Here is a 22,699-nt window from a genome sequence, read left to right as displayed (position 1 = left end):
GTTCTGGGATGCTAGGCAGTCATGATGGCCGTTTGCTAGCAGGCTGTCCATGCGCAGTGTGCAGGGTGCCTGTATGTCTGCTCTGCCGTCGAGGTGCATTCCAGGGTCCTACACTGTGCTCCATACGCCGCGGCCCAGACTGGAGAAGAGGCGGCTGGGAACGTCAAACAGGCTGCAAGGAAACCCCTAAGTGGGCTACTTATGGATCCGTCAGTGTAAATGTCTTTTCAGAAGAGTTTCGCTAAGAGACAGACCAAGCAGCTTTTATCTTGTCCGCAGTGCTGTGGCCCAGACTGCAGCAGTGAGGGTCCCTTCACTCCTCGCTCGCGTCAGTCGTTCTGTCGATCAGAATCGCCGATTAGGACGGCGAAATGTTAAAGGCTCAGTAATATCTGGGCCATCATCCCGCGATTAAACAAAACATTTTTAATCCATGAAATTCACTTTGAGAGTGACAGTTTGAGCCCGAACACTCTGCTGAACTTACAGCTGCGCAACATTAATGAGAGAAACATCCGTCTTCAAAGCGGATTTCATGGGCCGATCACGACAGCTGCTCTGCTGCACCTATTTCTATGCTGTTATCTTTCCGGCTATTATTATATTGCTTATTATTTCCATTGTTATAGTACTTTACTGTCATTATTTTTTTATGAATACACAATTACCTTTTCTTAACAGGGAAATGTGTTATTTTCTGCTTGTTGTTGGTTAATATATCTTTATTTGTATTACGATGATGGTTTAATTATAGGTAAAGCATCAGAGTTAGTATGAGCTTTGTCATGCCGGAAAGAAAAAAAAAAAGATAATCAGGCGAGTGCAACAATTTGGACTCCTAGCCTGTGGAATCTGGGTTTACTCTACGAAGATCAGGCAGGACACATACGTAAGCACCCCAGATCGGACCCATCCCACCATCACTGCCAGGTTTACCGCCCAGCACTTCCTGAGTCTGTCGGACTGCAGGAAACGGGTCACTGCCAAGACCAAGTATTTCAGAGATGGACTCAAGAGGCAGAAGCCCAAAGTGAAAGACAAAGCCAGACAGGGAGGATAAAGCAGAACCGGAAACCCTGAGGATAGACAGAGCAGACTGCAGCAGCCACACAGAGCCCTGAGCATAGCTCACTGCCCCATACACACTGAGGACTGGGACTTCCTGTTTTAATGAAGTCCCAGGTGACGAGGTGGAAAGATAGAAACACCGAAAGTGAGAAAGGCAAGAATGGGGTGTAGGAGGGGAGAGGAGGGACAAATGGTGGGAGAAAGGCTGTGAGAGAGACAGAGCAGAGAGGGAGAAATGGAGGAATGGGGTGTAGGAGGAGAGAGGAGGGACAAATGGTGGGAGAAAGGCTGTGAGAGAGACAGAGCAGAGAGGGAGAAATGGAGGAATGGGGTGTAGGAGGGGAGATGAGGGACAAATGGTGGGAGAAAGGCTGTGAGAGAGACAGAGCAGAGAGGGAGAAAAGGAGGAATTGGGTGTGGGAGGGGAGAGGAGGGACAAATGGTGGGAGAAAGGCTGTGAGAGAGATAGAGCAGAGAGGGAGAAATGGAGGAATTCGGTGTGGGAGGAGAGAGGAGGGACAAATGGTGGGAGAAAGGCTGTGAGAGAGATAGAGCAGAGAGGGAGAAAAGGAGGAACTGGGTGTGGGAGGAGACAAACGATCAGAGTAAGGATGGGAGAGAGTGATGGTTCGATGGAAAGGGAACTTTTCGTTCAAGCATGTCAATCTACAAACAGACCATGGGAAAGGAGACATGGTCACCAGCATTAAGCCAAGTTAGGGCTTTACCTCCCAGCATCTAGTTATGCGCAGTGTGTAGTGAGGCCTCACTTATATGCGTTACCATGACAACAGCAATCTCTCTCCATCGTCTGCTTGCCAGGTATCTATGATACAATTCCATTGATTTGTGTGCTAGTGCTTCCTGCAAACATACCGGAGCTTAAGTAATGAAGGCTGTACCTGCTACCAAGCTCCGAGTCACGTATCCTTTACCTAAACCCTTAGTCTATCTGTCAGTCTCCAACGCCAACCTCCCGATCATGCCCAAACACAAGCACCCACGCATCTCCAAACGCAACCTCCTGATCATCTCCAAACGCAACCTGCTGATCATCTCCAAACGCAACCTCCTAATCATGTCCAAACGCAACCTGCTGATCATCTCCAAACGCAACCTCCTGGTCAACTCCAAACACAACCTCCTAATCATGTCCAAACGCAACCTCCTGGTCATGTCCAAACACAACCTCCTGATCATCTCCAAACGCAACCTGCTGATCATCTCCAAACGCAACCTCCTAATCATGTCCAAACGCAACCTGCTGGTCATGTCCAAACACAACCTCCTGATCATCTCCAAACACAACCTGCTGATCATCTCCAAACGCAACCTCCTAATCATGTCCAAACGCAACCTGCTGATCATCTCCAAACACAACCTCCTGGTCATCTCCAAACACAACTTCCTGGTCATCTCTAAATGCAACCTCCTGATCATCTTCAAACCCAATCTCTTGGGAATCTCTAAACTCAAATTCTCAGTTATCTCAAAGCACAATCTCCCAGTCATCTCCCAACCCAACCTCCCAGTCATCTCCAAACATGACCCTTCACTTCAAGTAAGTTCATACCTAAGAACCACATCAAGCCTATTAGCGACCAACTGGTCATATTTGTCAAACTCCACTTTTCTCAACCATATCTGTTCACCACCTCATAGTTCCTTATACTTACCACATGGTTGCATAGTGACCAGACACCTGAGTCTGAGATCGTCACTGTGACCATAACCATCACCATGACCATACTGCCCTAAAAGCCATCAACAGTGAACAGCTCTTCATACGATGTACTCCACCCCTTTTATGGTTCAATTTACTGCATTGTAACATGGAGCTGAAGACATCAAGAACCCAATAGAGTGTGCAGGTGCTCTTACAATCCTCCACAATAATATGGTTTCAAAGACTTTTCTGTCACTGGCAAGGAAAAGCACATCAATCCTTCCATTTTACTGACATGTTAACAGCAATGGGAATGGATCATAAGATTGGCCTGCAGCTCCCTCAGCAGCCCCCGAGGATCTGGCTTCCCGGGAATCAGACACGGCGTCATCACACACTGCTAGGGCGCCCACCCTAGGGAGCTGTGGCACAGCAGCAGGTACCGTCCTGCACAGTGAAGGGGCTCCTTCTAATGCAGTCTGCAGATCAGTGACATCTCTGAGGATGCTTTCCGTACAGACAACGGCGAGCTCACACGACACTGACCACACCAGCAGTGCTGAACCGGACTAGACATGAACCATACGCATACCATCACGCCGCTCAACCCGAGCCTTTCATCCTCCGAGACAGCAGAGCTCGTCAGCTGAACATCAGACGGCCGTTTCCATGGCAGCTTGAGCTTTATCAGCACCGAAAGGCTGAAGGCACCAGGAGATGCTTCTCCTGATTATCTGTGAGGAGACGCCCATGAGATGGAGGAATCTCCTTTGTTTGCCTTAGAGGAGATGGATGGGGGGGGTTTCTACAGGACGCAGAACTTCAGCTAATGCTTACGGCGGGCCTGCTGTGAAGGAAGGAGGTTGATTCCGTGAGGCTGATGCCAGGCAGGCAGCCATATGCAAAGCTGCCTGTTTCCCACGGCTCGTTCCTCTGCAGACTCCTGACTGCTTCATGCAGAGATCTCCATATCGCTCATGGGTAAGTACTTTGTGTCCACGCTAAACCTGCACTGAGAAACCCAATGCCTTTCCTGGTTCCTCTGTGCAGATTCAACACATAGCCCTGTTGGCCCACATCACCACCTGTTGACTGGCATTCTCCAAAGCAGCCGGTGGCCTGGCGAGGTCTTGACGCATCTGACCTCCTCTCCTCCAGCCTCATGCCAATCATGCTTCACCTCCGAGGAAGAAACCAACAGTAGCAATGGGCAGATACAGCAGTAATTGGCTCTTGAAGCACAGATCAGCCTTGCGTAAAAGTAGGACTAAAAATATTCCGCTCAGCGGGCACACGTTCTCTCTCTCTCTCTCTCTCTCTCTCTGTCACACACACACACACACACACACACACGCCTTCTGCTTGCAGGCGACCAGGTAGCAGGGTTATGGCAGCATGCCCTCGAAGGGGTGTGTGTGATGGGGAAGCAACAAGCCGGGGACTGGCAGGGGGCCGTGGGGTGCCAGCGGATGACAGAGATACATTCTGTTCATGGTGGTCACTGGCCCAGAACTGACAGACTCTCCCCGTCCAAAGCTAAATGCACCCAGCTCCATCAGTGCTCTCCATCCTGGCCAGCAGACACTGCACTTATTCAAAAGAGCAAGGCAAAAATAATGACTAAAGTGATTTTCTTGGGGCTAGCGTGAATTTTCTAACCCCAAGAGCAACAATAATTAGTACAGTATCCTGTGTTTAGCTGAGTTTTAGCACAAGTAATGAGTACAATGTTCTTGGCTTTTGATTTTCCTGACCTTGGGACCTCCAGTAATGGAAGGCTGATTGCAGTTAGCTAAGTTTTAGTACTGCTTTTGAAAACAGCTCCAGGCTCTGCTCTATAGACACTGCAGGCTGCTGGCACTTTGGTTACTCAGACACTGTCGGTAGTTGGCAGTGTCCAGAGCCTGTGATATTCCAGAACCCTTCACTGGACCCAGAGGCTCAATTTTCAGCAGTGACAGCTCTCAGACACCCTGCGATCAGCACTGCCTGAAGTGGCAGTGTTCAGTCACCCTGCTATTTCAATACTGTTTGCAGTGGAAGCATTCAGATACCCTGCTATTTCGGCAGTGACTGCAGTGGTAGCTCACAGACATCCTGCTAATTCAGCACTGCCTGCAGTGCCAGCTCTCGGACTTCCTGCTATCTTGGCACTGCCTGCAGTGGAAGCACTCGGACACACTGCAGTTTCAGCACAGTCTGCAGTGGCAGCTCTCAGAAGCTCAGTGTTTTGTCCTGCCTGCAGGGAACATATTCCAAAATAGACGGTGCCATTAGATGCAGCGTGCTTATTCCCGTACCCTTGAGTTCTCCTCGCTGCTGCTTCTCCCCGCCTCCCAGGGGTGTGTCTCAAAGCTGCCATTTTTTTGTGTCTCACAGGCAAACAAATGAAAAATAAAATAAATCAACAGTCAGGCATCTCACACGCGGCATTTGGAAGCAGGTTTGACAGCTACAGAAAAGCAGGTTATGCAAACATGCCTCCAGACAGATATCTGTTCTAGTGTCTAACTGCTTTCTGAGAGGAAGGTGTGTGAAGCGGCCGGGTGCATGGCGAGGATCGACGAGGAGCTGAACAACCTTGACTTGTTATTGAGAGGAGAGCACTTGTGACAGGTGGCGGGGGAGGGGGGGGCGACCCAGGAGAGCGCTGACCTTGGAGACACGGAGAGTGGAGGAGGGTGGCGATCGGGAGCTGTGATTGAAGCGAGGGGTTATGTGACTGATCTCCGGCATGCGTGTGGATGCAAGCATGTGTGTTTGTGAACCCACCCAGTACCAGACCGGCAGCCTCTTCACACACATAGCAGTCATATCAGGGTCGAGTGGGCGGGGCCCAGGGTCCGGCTGGGTGGGGCCTAGGGTATCGCGAGTGCCCTCCCGAGCAAGGAGCAGGATTTTGGAGAGCATTTTGGGTAAAAATTCTCTCAGGATCAATACAGAGATGCAGACGTCTGACGTCTGAGGAAGGACGCAGAAGCTGCCAGCCGACTGGGACGTCAGAAGACACATGCACACATACACAACACACACACAGAGGTAAAGAAGCTGGCAGTCTGCTGTAATAGTAATCTTGAGCTTTTCTATTCACAGACAAAATGATGAGGAATAACCCCAGCCTCCCAAGCTTGGCAGTGAGCAGAACTCCACACTAGGTCTCCATCTTGGCTCCGGTGAAACTGCACACCCATATGGGCACAGCAGAGCAGAAACACACACGTGCGCACACATGCACGTACACATGCACGCACGCACGCATGCACCCACCTCTTAAAGGCACACACCCAGTAAAGCCATCAAACCGCATGCGACATGAAGACACTGCTAATACCCTATACACACAGCCACCACCCAGTAAAACAGGAAAACTCACCGCTTTTGTGTATAAATGAGTCCGCTACTAGTTATTTTGAGTGCATCGTCAGTGTGACTAACACCACTTCTTCTTTGACAGACTGCACAAGGGAGCACATTCAAACTGCCACTTACACACCAAACGGTAGCTGACAGACAAAGTCACTGATAAGTGAGCAGACAGGCTGGTATGTGGCGCATTCCGGGGCGGAGCTTTGGACCGGGACACAGCCTGGGCAGTGCCATCATGTTGGAGGATCCCCCCGTATTTGCCAGGCTTGTGTGGAGTAAAGTGAAAACGTAGGATCACAGTATGAGTACAGTAGGGACAGGGGCGTGTTGTGACTGGGGTAAAGGAATACACATTTGACTGCAGAGTTTGTAGAGTAATAACAGAGGAGTGCAGTGTCTGCAGAGTAATAACATGGGAGTGAAGTGTCGATAAAGTAATAAAACACTGGCCATGTGTGCAGTATGATAATACAGGAGTGTACGGTGTGTGGAGTAATAACAGAGGATCACAGTGTCTGCAGAGTAATAACATGGGAGTGAAGTGTCGATACAGTAATGAAACACTGGCCATGTGTGCAGTATGATAATACAGGAGTGTACGGTGTGTGGAGTAATAACAGAGGATCACAGTGTCTGCAGAGTAATAACATGGGAGTGAAGTGTCGATACAGTAATGAAACACTGGCCATGTGTGCAGTATGATAATACAGGAGTGTACGGTGTGTGGAGTAATAACAGAGGAGCACAGTGTCTGCAGAGTAGTAACATGGGAGTGAAGTGTCGATACAGTAATGAAACACTGGCCATGTGTGCAGTATGATAATACAGGAGTGTACGGTGTGTGGAGTAATAACAGAGGAGCACAGTGTCTGCAGAGTAATAACATGGGAGTGAAATGTCGATACAGTAATGAAACACTGGTCATGTGTGCAGTATGATAATACAGGAGTGTACGGTGTGTGGAGTAATAACACAGGAGCACAGTGTCTGCAGAGTAGTAACACATGGGTGCTGTGTGTGTAGAATGATGAGTTTACAGTATGTGGAGTAATAATACAGGAGCACAGTGTTTAGATTAATCCTGTGCTATGTGTGTAAGGTAAAGTAACAACGCAAAAGCATACTATGAATGGAATAACAGCACAGGAGCGTAGTGTGAGTAAAGGACAGGCGGAACCGAAGAGCAGCTTCCAGCAATGTTTGATTAGATATGCAGTAGAATTCAGCATGAAAAACTGTCCCAATTATCCATGTAGTCCGCAGCCACTTGAATCATGTTGCAATGCTTGTAGCGATTACAGCGCCGAATTCTCTCGCTCCTATGGTTCAAAGCCTCTTAACACCAAGGCTCTGGTTTGACCTGCTTTCCTCTCCACTGGCTGATGCCCAGCTCGTCTGTGGTGGCGGCGGTAGCAAGTCCTGCCCAGGGAGAGGCTGCTGGACCTGCAGGGAGTGGCTTCTTCACTCCGGCACAGAGATGCGTCACGTGACTTACATTCTCACGTCTGCTTCCGGTGTCGGCTGTGGACGCATAAGGTGGAGCGGTGGGGGAGCGATGGGGGAGCGGGCCCACGAGCCACGGAGCCAGACGAGCCCTCCTGGAAGCGTCTTCAGAAGAAGGTTGGGCCCGGCCGCCGGCCCCCCCAGGCCCGGAGAAGCGCAGCACACGTACGAGGCCCGGCTGTGACTCAGACTCTCCAGGCACTCCTTGGTGTCTCGCCTTGCCGCCAAGGCGCCCAGACTTTGCTATATGTGGCGGCAGGTCATCGGCAGAGACCCGTGGCCGGTTCTGTGCACCACCATGCCATTGAATCAAACAGAATTACTCCGTGATTTCCCCTGCCTCGGAGCTGCATTACTCTGGGGGGGGGGGGGGGGCTCCATTTAAGTGCAGAGAGACGGATGAGTGGTAACGGCAGTGGTGAACAAACCAGGCATTTCCTGTATACACAGCATGACCCAGAGCCCCATAGATGGATAATGTGCACTGAGATATTACAGATACTCTTACTAAGGTGTAGATGCTCACTAACACTCGCACAATCACACACACAGAGTCCACGTTCATATCATTACTGGGACTCTCCATTCATTTATATGGAAATAACCCTGATGCTAACCCTAATCCTAACCCAAACCTAACCCAAACCTAAACTTAACCATAAGTAACCAAACTAAATTTTTAGTTTATGGATTGCAGTCACTGATTTGTATGAAACTGAGTTTCCCCTTGTGGTGACAGAAAAAAAACACAACTTTATCACATTTTGGTTCACACAGTGTAATATATACATATTCACTCACACACACACACACACAGACACACACACGCAGTCACACCCATCTCGATGAGGAGGCTATAAAAGGCCGCGTTTCAGAGAAAGATACAACCCCGCGCATGGTGCCCCTCACTGCACATACCGAGTCACCACGCGCCTTCGGAGCAAAGCATGCAGTGAGTTACTCAGCATATGTGAGGCAATGGCTGTAAAGAGGGGAATCGGTGTGGGGTGTGCTTGTGCTTTGTCTTAGCAGTCAGTCAGAGATACCCATCAGGCGAAAGGGTCACCAGCAGCACACTGCAGGATGAAAGCACTTGCTATCTACACTGGCTCAGGCGCACATGGCCTCTATCCACATGCAAACCAGGTCAGGTGACACACCCAGACCCCCCTTCAAAAAAGAAAATCAGTCAAGATCAGGGCGCAGGCCCCAGATGCTCACAACCCTGCTTAGGACAAGTAGTATAGAAGATGAATGAATGAATGCAGGGGGCGACACTGTGGGTAAAATGGCACATTTCCGAATGCTGTAAGGTTTGGTTTAGTAGATCAGTAATAAATCCAATGCTTGGTTCTCTTTGGTTTTTCTAAGTTCACCCCGGTTCTCCCCTGTTCTGATGTACCCAAAGATGTCAGTGTAGAACCAGTAGCACCGACATCCTCATCATGAACCTGCCATCTCCGCCAAGCTGGCACCCAGGCCACTGACTCCACATATCCCCCCCCCCAGCCACAGCCCCCCGCCTCCCCCCTCCCGAGCCCTCCGCACCACCTGCTGTGGATCAGAGAGCCCTTTGATGGCAGCATCCTGGGCCATATCCACCAGACCCTCCGCCATTCCGGTCTTCCAGCTGGGACGTGATGTCCGGTCCGGGCCAACAGCGTGGGCTTGTGTTCCGACTCAGATTAGTTATTTAGCGAGGATACACCCGGCTCAGCCCTGAGCAGGGTTCGAGTCGGCTGAGCCTACAGAACAGGTGTGCTGTACGGAACAGGACACGGCGGCAGTGGCGGAAGAGCAGAACAGGCAGTGAGACAGGCAGCTAGGAGGACGGCTTTGGATGATATCACTCCGTTCTGTTCTGTTCTCTGGCACAAAGATCATGTCTTTCCTGTGTGCTGGCGCGTCACCAGGCCTTGGATATGGAGGCGGGCTGAGCTTCTCTTACCACCTGTTTTAAGCTCACCCCCGTGTTCCTCGTCGCGGCCATCTGTATCCCAGAATGCACAGCAGGAGGCAGAGTAATGCAGCCCAGTCGTGAGCAAAGGCTAGGAGCAGTGCATAGTGGGCTGTGTGGGTGAGAGATGGGCGTGGCTCAGTCGTGACTGGCAGTGTGAGTCGCCAGGAGCAGGGGTGCAGGAAATGGGAAGTGGGAGTGGCCCAGATGTGACTCACAGTGTGGGCATGGGAAAGGGGGCATCGCCCAGCTGTGATTGACAGCAGAGTGGTATTGGAATGTGAAAGGGGACGTGAACAGGCTATGAAAGACTGCAGGTAATACTATTCACCGAGCCATGAGGAAAGAGGTGGACCTAAACATATTTATTTTTTTCTCCAGCACAAGAATTACAGAAATATGTTGCTGTTTTGTATTTTGTTTTCAAACAATTAAGCTGTCAGCCAGATGATTTGAAGTCTCATGCAAATGAGAATCGTTACAGCCTGATGAATATTCATACAGGCCTTCAGCCCTTGAGTTGGTTTTAGAGGATATGTTGGCTGCTTTGAAAAGGCATTGACATACAGAATCGAGTACTACTGATGCAGTACAGAACTGGCTTGAATTTGGTTGAACAAGTACTGACACAGACATTGGTAAACTACTGTCTTACATACATTAGCTCAGATCTGGTTGAAATAGTCCTAATATAGACGGGAGATGCAGTACTGACACAGCACTAACACAGGAACGAGATGCAGTACTAATTCAGACAGGAGATGCAGTACTGATTCAGTACTGAAAAAGATGGGAGATACAGTACTGACACAGATGGCAGAGGTAGTAATACTGCCGAACTGACACAGAGGAGAGATGCAGTACTACTGCAGCACCGACACAGGACCAAGATGAAGTACTGATATAGACAGGAGAGGCAGTACTGATGCAGTACCGACACTCTGGACAGTACTGATATAGATGGGAGAGGCAGTATTGATGCAGTGCTGATACGGACGGGGGATGCAGTGCTGATTCAGTATTGACACAGATGGGAGAAGCAGTACTGATACGATACAGACACTCTGGACATTACTGACAGATGTCCTATGTCTATAGCATCGCAGCACCATTCTCTTGCGCCCAGCTGAGTTCTGCTGACATGTGACAGGTTTACTGTACAGCCATTAATTTGCGAGGACGTTTTTATGGGTGCACTTTAAGGTTAAGCACCCCTTTCACATTGGCACCATGGAAACCTTAGCTCCGCCTTCTGCTCAGCCTAAGGCTACCATTGCGTTGACATGGCAACCATCAAGAGATGGGCAGAGAGTGTGTCAGATGGGAAGGCTGACCTGTGAAGACAGGAGTGTCCCTCGATCTGTCATCATCTGATGGGGGACCCCGGGTGTATCCTCGCTAAATAACTAATCTGCAGGACAGGCAGAAGCCTGCCATAATGGCTGTGTACTGCCTGTCAATACTGAATGCGAACCGCGGGATTGCTGGAAGAAATAAGAGGCTGTTTTTAATAGAATCCCCTCAGGACCAGCAGAATTCATCTCGACGTGACCCCTGAATCCCCCCCGACTTAATCTTTGTCGTTCTCTATAAATCTGACAGCAGCTCTGGCTTCTCAAGCCCTGACCCTTAACAAAGAGGTGACCCCACTGCAGGGGCCTCATCTCAGAGGGGCCCTATGGGGCCCCAAGGTAAGTCATCATCTCCATGAAGTCAGCCTCCTGCGTCAGCCACAGCCAAGCAGACAGACTCCCCCTGCCTCCGTACACGCTGTGGCCTCCGCAGTCCTCACTACCTTAAACCCGGTCCAGCCTGCCCTGCGATCTTTCCCGTATGGTGCCTGCTACCTGTCACGACATGCCATTGCAAAGCCAAAAATCACTGCGGCCCAAAATACTCACGCCCAGCCCGGGGGTGGGGAGGGGGCAGTGGGGGGGCAAGTGCAGCTGCGGGGAGGATCAGAGCGCCTGTCGCAATAAAGGTTAATGCTCATCTGTAAATTATATGTGTGGCATGTTAATGAGCTTTAGAACATTCTGGAATGGCGTGGAATCTTCCCAGATGGCAGCAACAACACCCCCTAACACCACCAGCACCCAGCATGTAAAATGGAAAAAGCAGAAGAGATGGTGGGGGAGGGGTTCAGCCCTCCCCATTACAGCCCAACGGTCGCCCAACCTGAGTATCCCCTACTCCCGCATTACTGATCCAGGATCAGTCCCCAAGAGCTTTCCACCCCCACAAACACATACAGCCATGCGGTCAGAAGTCATGTGACTCAGGGTCAAAGGTACAGACCCAGAGAGAGGTGGGGGGCCAGACAGGGAACTAAGTGACAATGACAGTATGGCCTCTGACTGGGCCCAGGGGGAGGGATCGATGGAGGAATTCTGCCCTCGAAAAAGAAACACAGCCCAGGTTGCAGAGCACTGGGTTGGGAATGGATGTAAGCAGAGGGAGAGGCTGCTTGTTATTAATTCATGAAGCCACGGGGCAGAGCTGCCCGTCCTGGATTCAGCCCCCACCACAACTCCTGTCCCTGGGCCGGAAGCAGAAGAGGTCCCCAGAGGGGCTGAATGTGCTATCTCTGCGACTCCATGGCCGTGTCACTCCTGCAGCCGCCAGTCCGTTAGCCTGGAAGCTGGAGCATGCCTGCCAGCATCCGCAGGAAGCAGGGATGGGAATAACTGGGAAAAACGTGGAGCAGAGGATCCGTGGGGAGTTGAAAGGAGTCCGTGCCTCACTCAGCTGGGCAGCGCTGCCAGGTCCCGCCTTCTCCAAAAATCTGAGAGGCGAACAACTCATGACGTCTGTACTCTTCCTGAGCCGTTTTGAGTCTGACCCAGTAGAAGCTAAGCCAGGTTCAGTTAAAACTCACCCAGAAGAATCTCAATGCCCCTCATGGTGCTGGTCCCTACAGGAAGGAGGCTCTGTGTGTCAGTGTCTTCCTGAGTAGGGAATCGCCAGGGAGTCAAGGAGGTCAGTGATCACACTCCAGAAGGCACCATTGTTAAGGTCAAGGATAATACTCGAGAAGGTACCACAGCTGAGGTCAACGGTCACCCTCGAGAAGGTACCACAGCTGAGGTCAACTGTCACCCTCGAGAAGGTACCACAGCTGAGGTCAACGGTCACCCTCCAGAAGGTACCACAGCTGAGGTCAACGGTCACGCTCCAGAAGGTACCACAGCTGAGGTCAACGGTCACCCTCGAGAAGGTACCACAGCTGAGGTCAACGGTCACCCTCCAGAAGGTACCACAGCTGAGGTCAACGGTCACCCTTGAGAAGGTACCACAGCTGAGGTCAACGGTCACCCTCGAGAAGGTACCAGCTGAGGTCAACGGTCACGCTCCAAAAGGCCCTGTAGTTGAGGTCAACGGTCACGCTCCAAAAGGCCCTGTGGCTGAGGTCAACGGTCACGCTCCAGAAGGCCCTGTGGCTGAGGTCAACGGTCACGCTCCAAAAGGCCCTGTGGCTGAGGTCAACGGTCACGCTCCAAAAGGCCCTGTGGCTGAGGTCAACGGTCACGCTCCAAAAGGCACAGAGGCTGAGGTCAACGGTCACGCTCCAAAAGGCCCTGTGGCTGAGGTCAACGGTCACGCTCCAAAAGGCCCTGTGGCTGAGGTCAACGGTCAAGCTCCAAAAGGCCATGTGGCTGAGGTCAACGGTCACGCTCCAAAAGGCCATGTGGCTGAGGTCAAAGCCATAGGTCACCAGAAGAGCAACAAAGATTTAACACAGGATGGACAGTCACTGCATATCAGAAGAGTAATAAAATGTAAGACAAAGCTATTACACTAGATGATGATTAGTTAGCAGTAAACAGCAATACAGAAGTGGGGCTGTAATTTACACTTACGTCTGACAGGGGAAGGTATAAAACTTCTTTAAAAGGGTTAACAAAAAAGTATTAGGTTAAGAATGTCTTATAATAAATGTGGATGCTGGAGAGCCATGGTTAGTAAATACTGATGCCTGAAAGGGCTGGTTAGCAAACAGTAATATTTCAGGGGGCTAGAATGTTAATTTTGTAGAGAAGCATCATAAATATTAATGTCAAACACGGCCAGTAATAAACACGGGGTCAGGGGAGGTTGGTGATAAATATTTATGTCCACAAGGTTACTAATAAATGCTGAAGCTGGTGAAGATGGATTAACACTCATATGCACGTTAAAACACAGGGAGACATCATACAAGAAATGCCCGGATGTACAGGAGGAGCTTGGCATACAGGAAGTGCCCAGACATACAGGAAGTGCTCAGACATACAGGAAGTGCCCCGGACATACAGGAGGAGCTTGGCATACAGGAAGTGCTCAGACATACAGGAACTGCCCCGGACATACAGGAGGAGCTTGGCATACAGGAAGTGCCCAGACATACAGGAAGTGCTCAGACATACAAGTGCCCCGGACATACAGGAAGCGCTCAGACATACAGGAAGTGCCCCGTACATACAGGAAGAGCCCAGACATACAGGAAGTGCTCAGACATACAAGTGCCCCGGACATACAGGAAGCGCTCAGACATACAGGAAGTGCCCCGTACATACAGGAAGAGCCCAGACATACAGGAAGTGCTCAGACATACAAGTGCCCCGGACATACAGGAAGCGCTCAGACATACAGGAAGTGCCTGGACATCAAGGAAGTGCCTGGACATACAGGAATTGCCTGCACATACAGGAAGCACTGAGAGGAACTGAACCTGTTTTCATGACCACCAGGCTGTGATACAGTTTGTTCTGTAAAGCTGTAATGGAATGCAGAGTTTACAGTGACATCTGCAGTCCCCTCACCTTGCTGAAGTGAATGGAGGTTTTATTAGTGCAAATGTAGAGACAGAGGACACCTTTATGACTGCATATGCGTAGAGTAAATGTAATCCACCAACATACAGTATAAGCTCTGGAGGATTTTATGACTAAAAAGGTGTGTGGAAATCTCCCACCACAGAAGATTTATGATGACACACATCAGCCTATACGCCTCAGTTTTGGAGGCTTCAGCTGTGATGACGGTGAGCCCAGAGCTACATCTGAGGCGGCTTCCTTAGAAGACCTGGACCCCCAACCAGCACCTCAGGATCCACGGCCAGTACCTGAGTACCCATGACCAGTACCTGAGGACCCATGGCCAGTACCTGAGTACCCATGACCACTACCTGAGTACCCATGACCGGCATCTGAGGACCTATGACCAGTACTTGCGTACACATGACCGGCACCTGAGCACCCACGACCGGCACCTCAGGACTCACGGCCAGTAGCTGAGTACCCATGACCAGTACCTGAGTACCCATGACCAGTACCTGAGTACCGGCGACCAACACCTGAGGATCCGCGACCGGTACCTGGGGAAAACAAGTTGTTAAGAAGTAGACCTCCTCTGTGCAGAGATCTCCACACATGACGCACAAAGCCTAACCGGAGAATATCTGGCCCAGTGCTACCAGAATGCATCTGAATGTGGACAAAGCAGCAGAATAAAGATACGCCGCCACTTCACAGGAGCCGCCAGCAGCAGAGAGCTGCCGCACTCCACACATGCCACCCACATGTTTATTCCCACAATGCACCATGGTCCCGTCTAACACACCAATGGCATCAACGCACCACATTCATCTCCTGTATTCGAAGCCTTTAAAACATGACAATAACAAGATGTTAATGCAGAATGGCTTAGAAAGCAGGGGATTCTGGGTGAAGAAGGGAAGAGCAGCCTGGGAGTTGGGAGGACACCAGGCATGAACTGGGGCTGTTCCTCTGCTCCCGGCTCATGCCGATCACTGAAACGGCTCACTGTTTCATTCAGAGAGCTATGCATACCATATTATGAATGCCTCAGCAATTATACAAAATGCATGCTTAATTATACTCAGCATAAACAATAAACAATAAAAGATTGAACGACTCAGCTACTGCACAGAAGATATGAAGGAGAGTATCAATCCAGTTGCAACAGTGTCATTAGAATGTTCTAATAAACCGTAAATCTCTACTGAGCCCAGTGACTCCACAGCTACACTGTAAACCTCTACTAAGCCCAATGACTCCACAGCTACACTGTAAACCTCTACTGAGCCCAATGACTCCACAGCTACACTGTAAACCTCTACTGAAGCCAATGACTCCACAGCTACACTGTAAACCTCTACTGAAGCCAATGACTCCACAGCTACACTGTAAACCTCTACTGAAGCCAATGACTCCACAGCTACACTGTAAACCTCTACTGAAGCCAATGACTCCACAGCTACACTGTAAACCTCTACTGAAGCCAATGACTCCACAGCTACACTGTAAACCTCTACTGAAGCCAATGACTCCACAGCTACACTGTAAACCTCTACTGAAGCCAATGACTCCACAGCTACACTGTAAACCTCTACTAAGCCCAATGCTACCCCTAGCATAGCTGCCTGAAGGCACCATGCCCCCCATTGCTTCTGCTTGGACATTGCCAAATTCTGCCATCCGCTGTGATTCACCAGCCAATCACACAATGAGTTCCTCCTACGACCACCCCCCACCACTCCCCACCCACCCCCCACCCCCCCCGGAGAAGCGGCAGAAGCAAAGTCTTTCAATCACATTTAGCGAAAGCCAATGAATTCTAAAGCGCCGGCCTGGGGAGATGGGCCCCCCTCCCGGCAAGGCACTCCATCACGGCCCGCATGGTGAGGGAGACGGCCAGAGAAGCACAGCCGAGGGAGGCAGCAGCGGCACCTGGCAGCGCAGTCCAGCTCTCTCGTTGGGCTCAGCTCGCTCTCCGCCGAGCCTCGTCTATTATTCACGCCTCCTCTCTGGGCCGGCACACTCCTCTTTCTGAGTATTAATATTTCAGAGCCACACCCACCCCCCTCGGACTTCATCTAGATTAATCAAAGTGACTTTAAGGATTATTGAGACGGCCTTCAAGCCGAATTAAGTTTAAATTCTGTCTCATTATTCTATGACTGTGGAGAAAGAGGACATTTACCCTTCGCTAGAGTGCTGGCATGCCTGTCGGCATTCCCGGGGCCTGAGGCTCCCGCGTTACAGGCTCTCCTCTCGCACATCGTGTGCCAGGAGTCCCTGAGGTCACATGCTACGGTCCATGCTCGAAGTCTCGGGCCAGAGAGACGGCTCAGTTCCACCCTGAGACCACACTCTGAAACCATACTTCAAAGCAAACATCTCCATGGTCGTCTTGCATGGGATAAATATGTCGACGCTGGATTCAAGGGAGGCAGCAAAAAAAAACCGGCAATTCACGAGGCGAGACATAAGACAGCTCCCTCCCGGCCCAGCAATCCTCTTAGTGGCGCGGTAATCGGATTCCTGCCATGCGCTCGTCGTTTGGCCCGCTTCCGCAGCGCCGGGCTCGCGGAGGTCGCTGCAGGGTCTGTCTCCTGATGGAAGGAGAAGTGCACCCTGGGAAAGAACAAAAGAGCCCCCTGCAAGACCGCGCAGCTAAATGCGGTGGTGAAGCAGTTTAATGACGGCAACGGTGGCATTATTCAATTACGATAGCCCCAGAAATCTAACGTCTACATGAAGTATCAGCCTTTTTACAGCTCATTTACAGACAGCCAGAGAAGCTGGAGGTGGATGGGAAGTGGGACGGCTTTGGAGATGGAAGGCTTTGTATCCTTTAGCTTATACGGGCAGGAACAATTCCCAATAAGGGCAAAGTTCAAAGGCCTTTTAGGACACTGTGGATCACGTGGGGCGGGTTGCCATCAGCAACAGCACCAGAATATATTTGCCACAGTGAAAGCTCTCCACCAACAAGGAAAAAACCTACATGCTGAGGGAGGGGGTGAGAGAGCGAGAGAGAGAGAGAGAGAGAGAGAGAGAGAGAAAGAGAAAGGACAGGCCAGGGTGGTGGGGTGGGGAGGGAGGAAGCAGGGGCCAGAGGGATGGAGGAAGAGACGAAAGACGGGTAGGTACAGAGGGAAAACCTAAAAAGGAAAGGAGAGAGGGAGGGAGGAAGAGACGAAAGACGGGTAGGTACAGAGGAAAAACCTAAAAAGGAAAGGAGAGAGGGAGGGAGGAGGATGGGCATGCAAGAGAGCCTGAGAAAGAAACAGAGACTTCACAGAGAAAGGTGCGTGATGTTACCCGGCCAGCTCCCACGCCACCCAATAACATGTCACTCTCATCAAGTCATCCAATCAGCACAGACAGGCATTCTTAAGAGCACCCCTTCATCCAGTCAGGCCATCTGTCAGTGGCCTGCAGGGGCGGAGCCTCTCACACACACAAATGGTCGCGGAAGGGACCTGCACCGGACAAGGCGGTCAGAGAACCGGCATCACACCGCCAGGACTGAGACAACTTTTGTTAAACGGTTAACTGACTGACTAATGGACAATGTGATTGGTGGAGGTAATGGATGAACAAACACAATCTCTTGGATGTAATAATTAAAAACCTTTAATTATTTTGCTGGTAATTTATACTGACTGGCCAGACAGAGCTCTGTCAGGAGCAGAGAGCTGCAGCAGAGAAGGATGAGGATATCCGGCGTGCGACTGTGATCTTAGGGGGGTGTGATCTTAGGAGGGGCGTGGCCTTATCACTGTGTATCTAAGCTTGTCATCATCAGCTTTATATCTGGATATATTCTTTCATTTGTAGATACGTGTAGCTTCATGTCAGAGAGCCTCCCGCTGAGAAAAGCTCACCCTGCCTCATGCTTCATCTCGTTTCGGCGACTGACCGTGTGAATGAGACCGTGAGTGTGGTGTCACATGCCCCTCCCTTGAGGTGCGCGCGTGTGTGTGTGGTTGCGGTTTAGCCCTGCGATTGGACAACAGGGGGTTGCTGTGGGGAGTGACACGTTGGAGGGCCTCTTCCATCCTTGGCTCCACCCCTTAATCAGCTTGCCGTTCGTGCGGCCCCCGCATGCCGCAGTCTTCCTGCCTTTTACCAATTCAGAGTGTGTGGCTAAGCCTGTCTAAATGGAAGCCCCCCCCCCCCCCCCCACACCAGAGTCCACTAGCGGGTCACACGACATGGATGTGTGATGGTCCACATTATCCCCCTGCCCCCATCGCTCAGGGAGCCTGTGGCTTTGTGTGAGAGGGTGGGGGGGGACGGCAGACTGAGAGCAGGAAGGGGTCTGTTTAATCAGGAAGGCTTTGAGGCTCCTAAGATGGCTGAAGCACGGCTGGAGGGCGGGGAGAAGGCGGGTAGGAGCCAGACATACAGCTGAAACACACACACACACACTGTCCATTCATTTCTATGGGCAAAACCCTAATCCCAACAATGACACCCTTAGCCCCCACCCAGCGCTGACCTTAACCATCAGTAACCAAATAAAATGCACGACTTTGGCATTTCTATTTTTTTTTTTTGCTTAATTTAAGCTTGTGGGGGACTAAAATAATGGTTGCAACAACGTCAAAATAACAGTTATTTATCACATTGTCAGAACATTTGGTCCAAAAATATACACATAAACACCCTACCCAGCCCTAACCTTAACTATAAGTAACCAAACAAAATGCAAGACCTTTGGCATTTTTGGTTTTTTATTCTGTGGGGACCTGAAAAATGCCCCAAGTTAAAAAGTGACGACATTGTGGGAACATTTGGTCCTGCAATGTGATAAATGCAAATCCATACACACCTACTACACATCTAATGAAGAGACATAAACACACACACACACACACACCTGTGAAATACTTAAACACACACAGATTATTGCATGTCCATTGGACCAACCTCTGCTAGCTTGATAAAAGTTTTTTGATGTGAAACCTCCACACACAAGCACACATGCATGCACACAGGCGCAGCACGCGTGAGAACATCACATGTAACGGAATGTAACTTCTCACACAAGAAGGACCCAAAGACCACAGGCGGCAACTCCTGTCAGAACCCAATTGGACCTTTCCATGGGTACAAGTCAACACCCAAAGTAAACAAGCCTTCTGAGAGAGAACCCAGCCTGTAGGTTCCAGGAAATATTGCACCCCCATCAGGATTGAACGGGTCACTTAGCAAACGGGAGGAGACTGAGAGGATCACTTTGCAAATTGAGGAAAGCCAATCAGAACACTTGGCAAATGGGGAACCAATAAATTAGGTCACTTAGTAAAGAAGAGGAAACCAATCGCATGACTTAAAAAAACGGAAGGAACCCAATCAGAACACTGAACAGATGGGAGGAAACCAATAGGATGACTTACATGTCTTGGTATGGGTGTGTGGTCGGGCTGGTGTGGCAGGTGGTCCCTTGGGGCGCTCGTGGTTCTGCGTCTGACCAGAGTTGTGGAGGACGGGGTGGCTGGAGGGCGAGGGGGCAGACGAGGGTAGCGCCGCCCTGCTGGTGGAGGAGAACACGCCGTTGCGGCCACCAGGTCGCCTGACAGTGCTGCGTGGCGTGACCACACGGGGTGCACGGGTGGTGGTGGTGCCAGGCGGGGGTATGGCCGCCGTCACCCGTGTCCCCACACGATTGTGGAGGTGCGGGGCCTGGCTGCCAGCCGCGGGCCCCGGCCGGGCGCCGGGGCGGGGTCTGGCTGTCGCCGTGGCAGCAATGGCGGTAGAGGCCGGACCGACTGGGGCAGGGGTGGCGGCGGCGCCTCCTGTGGTAGTGGCCGGTCCTTTCGGGAAGGCGCTGGGCTTGGACAGGAAGATGGGGTCCTGGCCGATGCCTTTGGCGTCCACCAGGTCAGTGGGAACGTAGTCGGGCACGGAGCCTACCACGATCCACTGCAGGAGCATGAGGCTGAGCGCCAGGCCCACCAGGCCAATGAGTAGTGGTACTACGCACAGCCACGTCTGCTGTCGGGTCCACAGGGCGCAGCCCCCACAGCGTGGCCGGCCCGCCTCAGGGGGCGAGGCCTGCTCCAGCCCCGCCCCGGCCCCTGACCCGCTGCCATCCCGCTCCTCCAGAACCAAGGCCCCCGACATGGTCGCTCCAGAGCCGTCAGTCATCCTGCCTCCAGTGGTGGGGGGGTTAGGCCCTTGGCGGTGAGCAAGGGGGGCCGGGAGAACGAAGAGAGGTGGCAGGCATTGCGGGGAATCACGCACACACAAGGAGTGCAGTCACACGGGCACACGCACACACACACACACACACCCACACACACACACGCACACACACACAGACACACAGTCAACCGTGGCGTACAAGAGCACACACACACGGTCAGACACAGCAACGCAGACACTCAGCGACGCACACGGGGATGCCTGAGGGGCTCCAGTACTCCAAGGACACGGTGGTGGGGAAGGGCAGCACGGGTCTGGGGGGGCTGTAAATCCCACCGAGAGTGATGCTCCGTCCGTCCGTCTGTGCGCCCGCTGCAGCACGGCAATCTGATCCCAGCTGCCACTCCTCTCCTCGCTGGGGGGTGGGGGGCTCGCGTGCTGAGTCAGGGGGTGGGGTGTCGCTCAGGTTAGCGCCGGTCCACCACCATGCTCTGCGCTGGGAGAATCTCCTTGCATCTCCGCCACCGTGTTCAGAACCAGCAGCTCGGTGACTGTCGCCGCGTATCGGAGCCACCTCTCCGTCAGCGTGGATCCTCGCCAACTCCTCCCTGGGACTCCCTGCGGCGATGGTGTCCTCCCGCGTCCCGGCTGCTCCTGCTTCCCGGCTGCTCCCGCGTTCTGGCTCGCTGGCTCTCGGTCGTCCAGCTCTCCGTAAACAGCTCCGCGGCTCCGGCGGCGTCCGGCAGACGCAGACACTCCTGCGCGGTGCAGCGATGCTGAGAGACAGAGCAGTGGCACGTGAGCAAGAGTGAGAGAGAGCGAGAGAGAGCGAGGGAGGGAAGGAGAGCGAGGGAGGAAGAGAGAAAGAAAGAGATTGCAATGGCTCCCTCTACCAGCACTGCTCTCCACGTCCGTCAGGGAGGAGGGTGGGGGGAGGTGGAGACGCAGATCCCAGCAAAAGCTCGCCTACATCCGCGAGACAGGCGAAATGAGAGCCCCCCCACACAGACAGAGCTGTAACATCTCACAGTGGTAGAGAAAGTGAGCAAGAGAGAGAGAGAGAAACAGAGAGATGCTATCACACAGCCCTCCCCAAATAAACGGGGAGGAAGACAAAGGACCAGAAGGTGCCTGGGGTTGCTGTCAGCGGCAAAGTGTCTACAGCCAGGCCAGAAACACACACACACACAGATATGTCCATGCATACACACACACACACACACACACATATACTTACACACTCAAACACGCACACACACTCACAGACATATAAAAACACACACAGAACGACACACAGACAGACACGCACATGCATACACACATTCAAACACAAACACATTCATGCATATACACGCATTAACACACACACAGGTGGACGAGTATACACACACACACGCACACACACACACACACACACACACACCTCATGGGCCTGAATTTTCCTGCATTTTCACTTCAGTTTCAATCCGTCTCCCTCTTGCTCTTGCTCTGCTGGCACTGGTAGTGCTCTGAGAGAGATATTTGCGATGTTTCTAGCACTGCGTTTTGCCAATTTGCCTCAGTAATTCGCCGGATGGCGTGCGGGGCCCGCCCCTGGACCTGCCTGCTGATTGACTGCGAGGTTGTTTGATTGTGTCTGACTGATTGATCACTCTGTGGACTGATTGATCGCCCCCCCCTAACCCCCAAAAGCTGCCCATGCTGCTGTGCGTGAACCTCAACATATACAGGCCTCACGCTCGAGTCACACTATGGCCTTCTGGTCATCTCCAACCTGTAGGGCTGGAACATAATAACTGCCACTTAATGAACGAATGAATGTTACATTGTGATATAGTGCTTTTCAAGACACCCAAAGCACTTTACAGGATGAATACGGAGTCACTTCACCCACCAGCATTGTGTAGGGGATGATTAGGAGGCCAGATTGGGCTACAGTGGTCCGTTTTAGCCAGGACACTGCGGTACCACCTCCACTCTTTCAAAAGATGACAGAGGATCAGGATCTCCGGTTATGTCTCATCCAAAGGATGGCACCATTTTTACAGTGCAGTGTGCCCATCACTGCACTGGAGCATTGGGGTCCACACAGACCTCTGGATGGGCTCCCCTGTCTGCCACAGTGTCCCCATCACTGCACTGGAGCATTGGGGTCCACACAGACCTCAGGATGGGCTCCCCTGTCGGCCACAGTGTCTC

General features: G+C 51.7%; 1 protein-coding gene across 1 annotated transcript in view; it reads right to left on the bottom strand.

The window, feature by feature from the left end:
* The window catches only part of nrg3b (neuregulin 3b), a 143,281-nt gene extending 121,994 nt beyond the window's left edge, over window positions 1–21,287 (bottom strand). The window contains exon 1 of the mRNA XM_048988020.1: window positions 19,753–21,287. Within this exon, the coding sequence (XP_048843977.1) occupies window positions 19,753–20,503 (751 nt within the window). The 5' untranslated portion in view covers window positions 20,504–21,287. The remainder of the gene's footprint in view (window positions 1–19,752) is intronic.
* Window positions 21,288–22,699: the final 1,412 nt, after the last annotated feature.

Source organism: Brienomyrus brachyistius, chromosome 20 (assembly GCF_023856365.1).
Source record: "Brienomyrus brachyistius isolate T26 chromosome 20, BBRACH_0.4, whole genome shotgun sequence".
NCBI lineage: Eukaryota > Metazoa > Chordata > Actinopteri > Osteoglossiformes > Mormyridae > Brienomyrus > Brienomyrus brachyistius.
The sequence above is the reverse complement of the archived record's forward strand: the minus strand, read 5'-3'. Positions and strand labels throughout refer to the sequence as shown.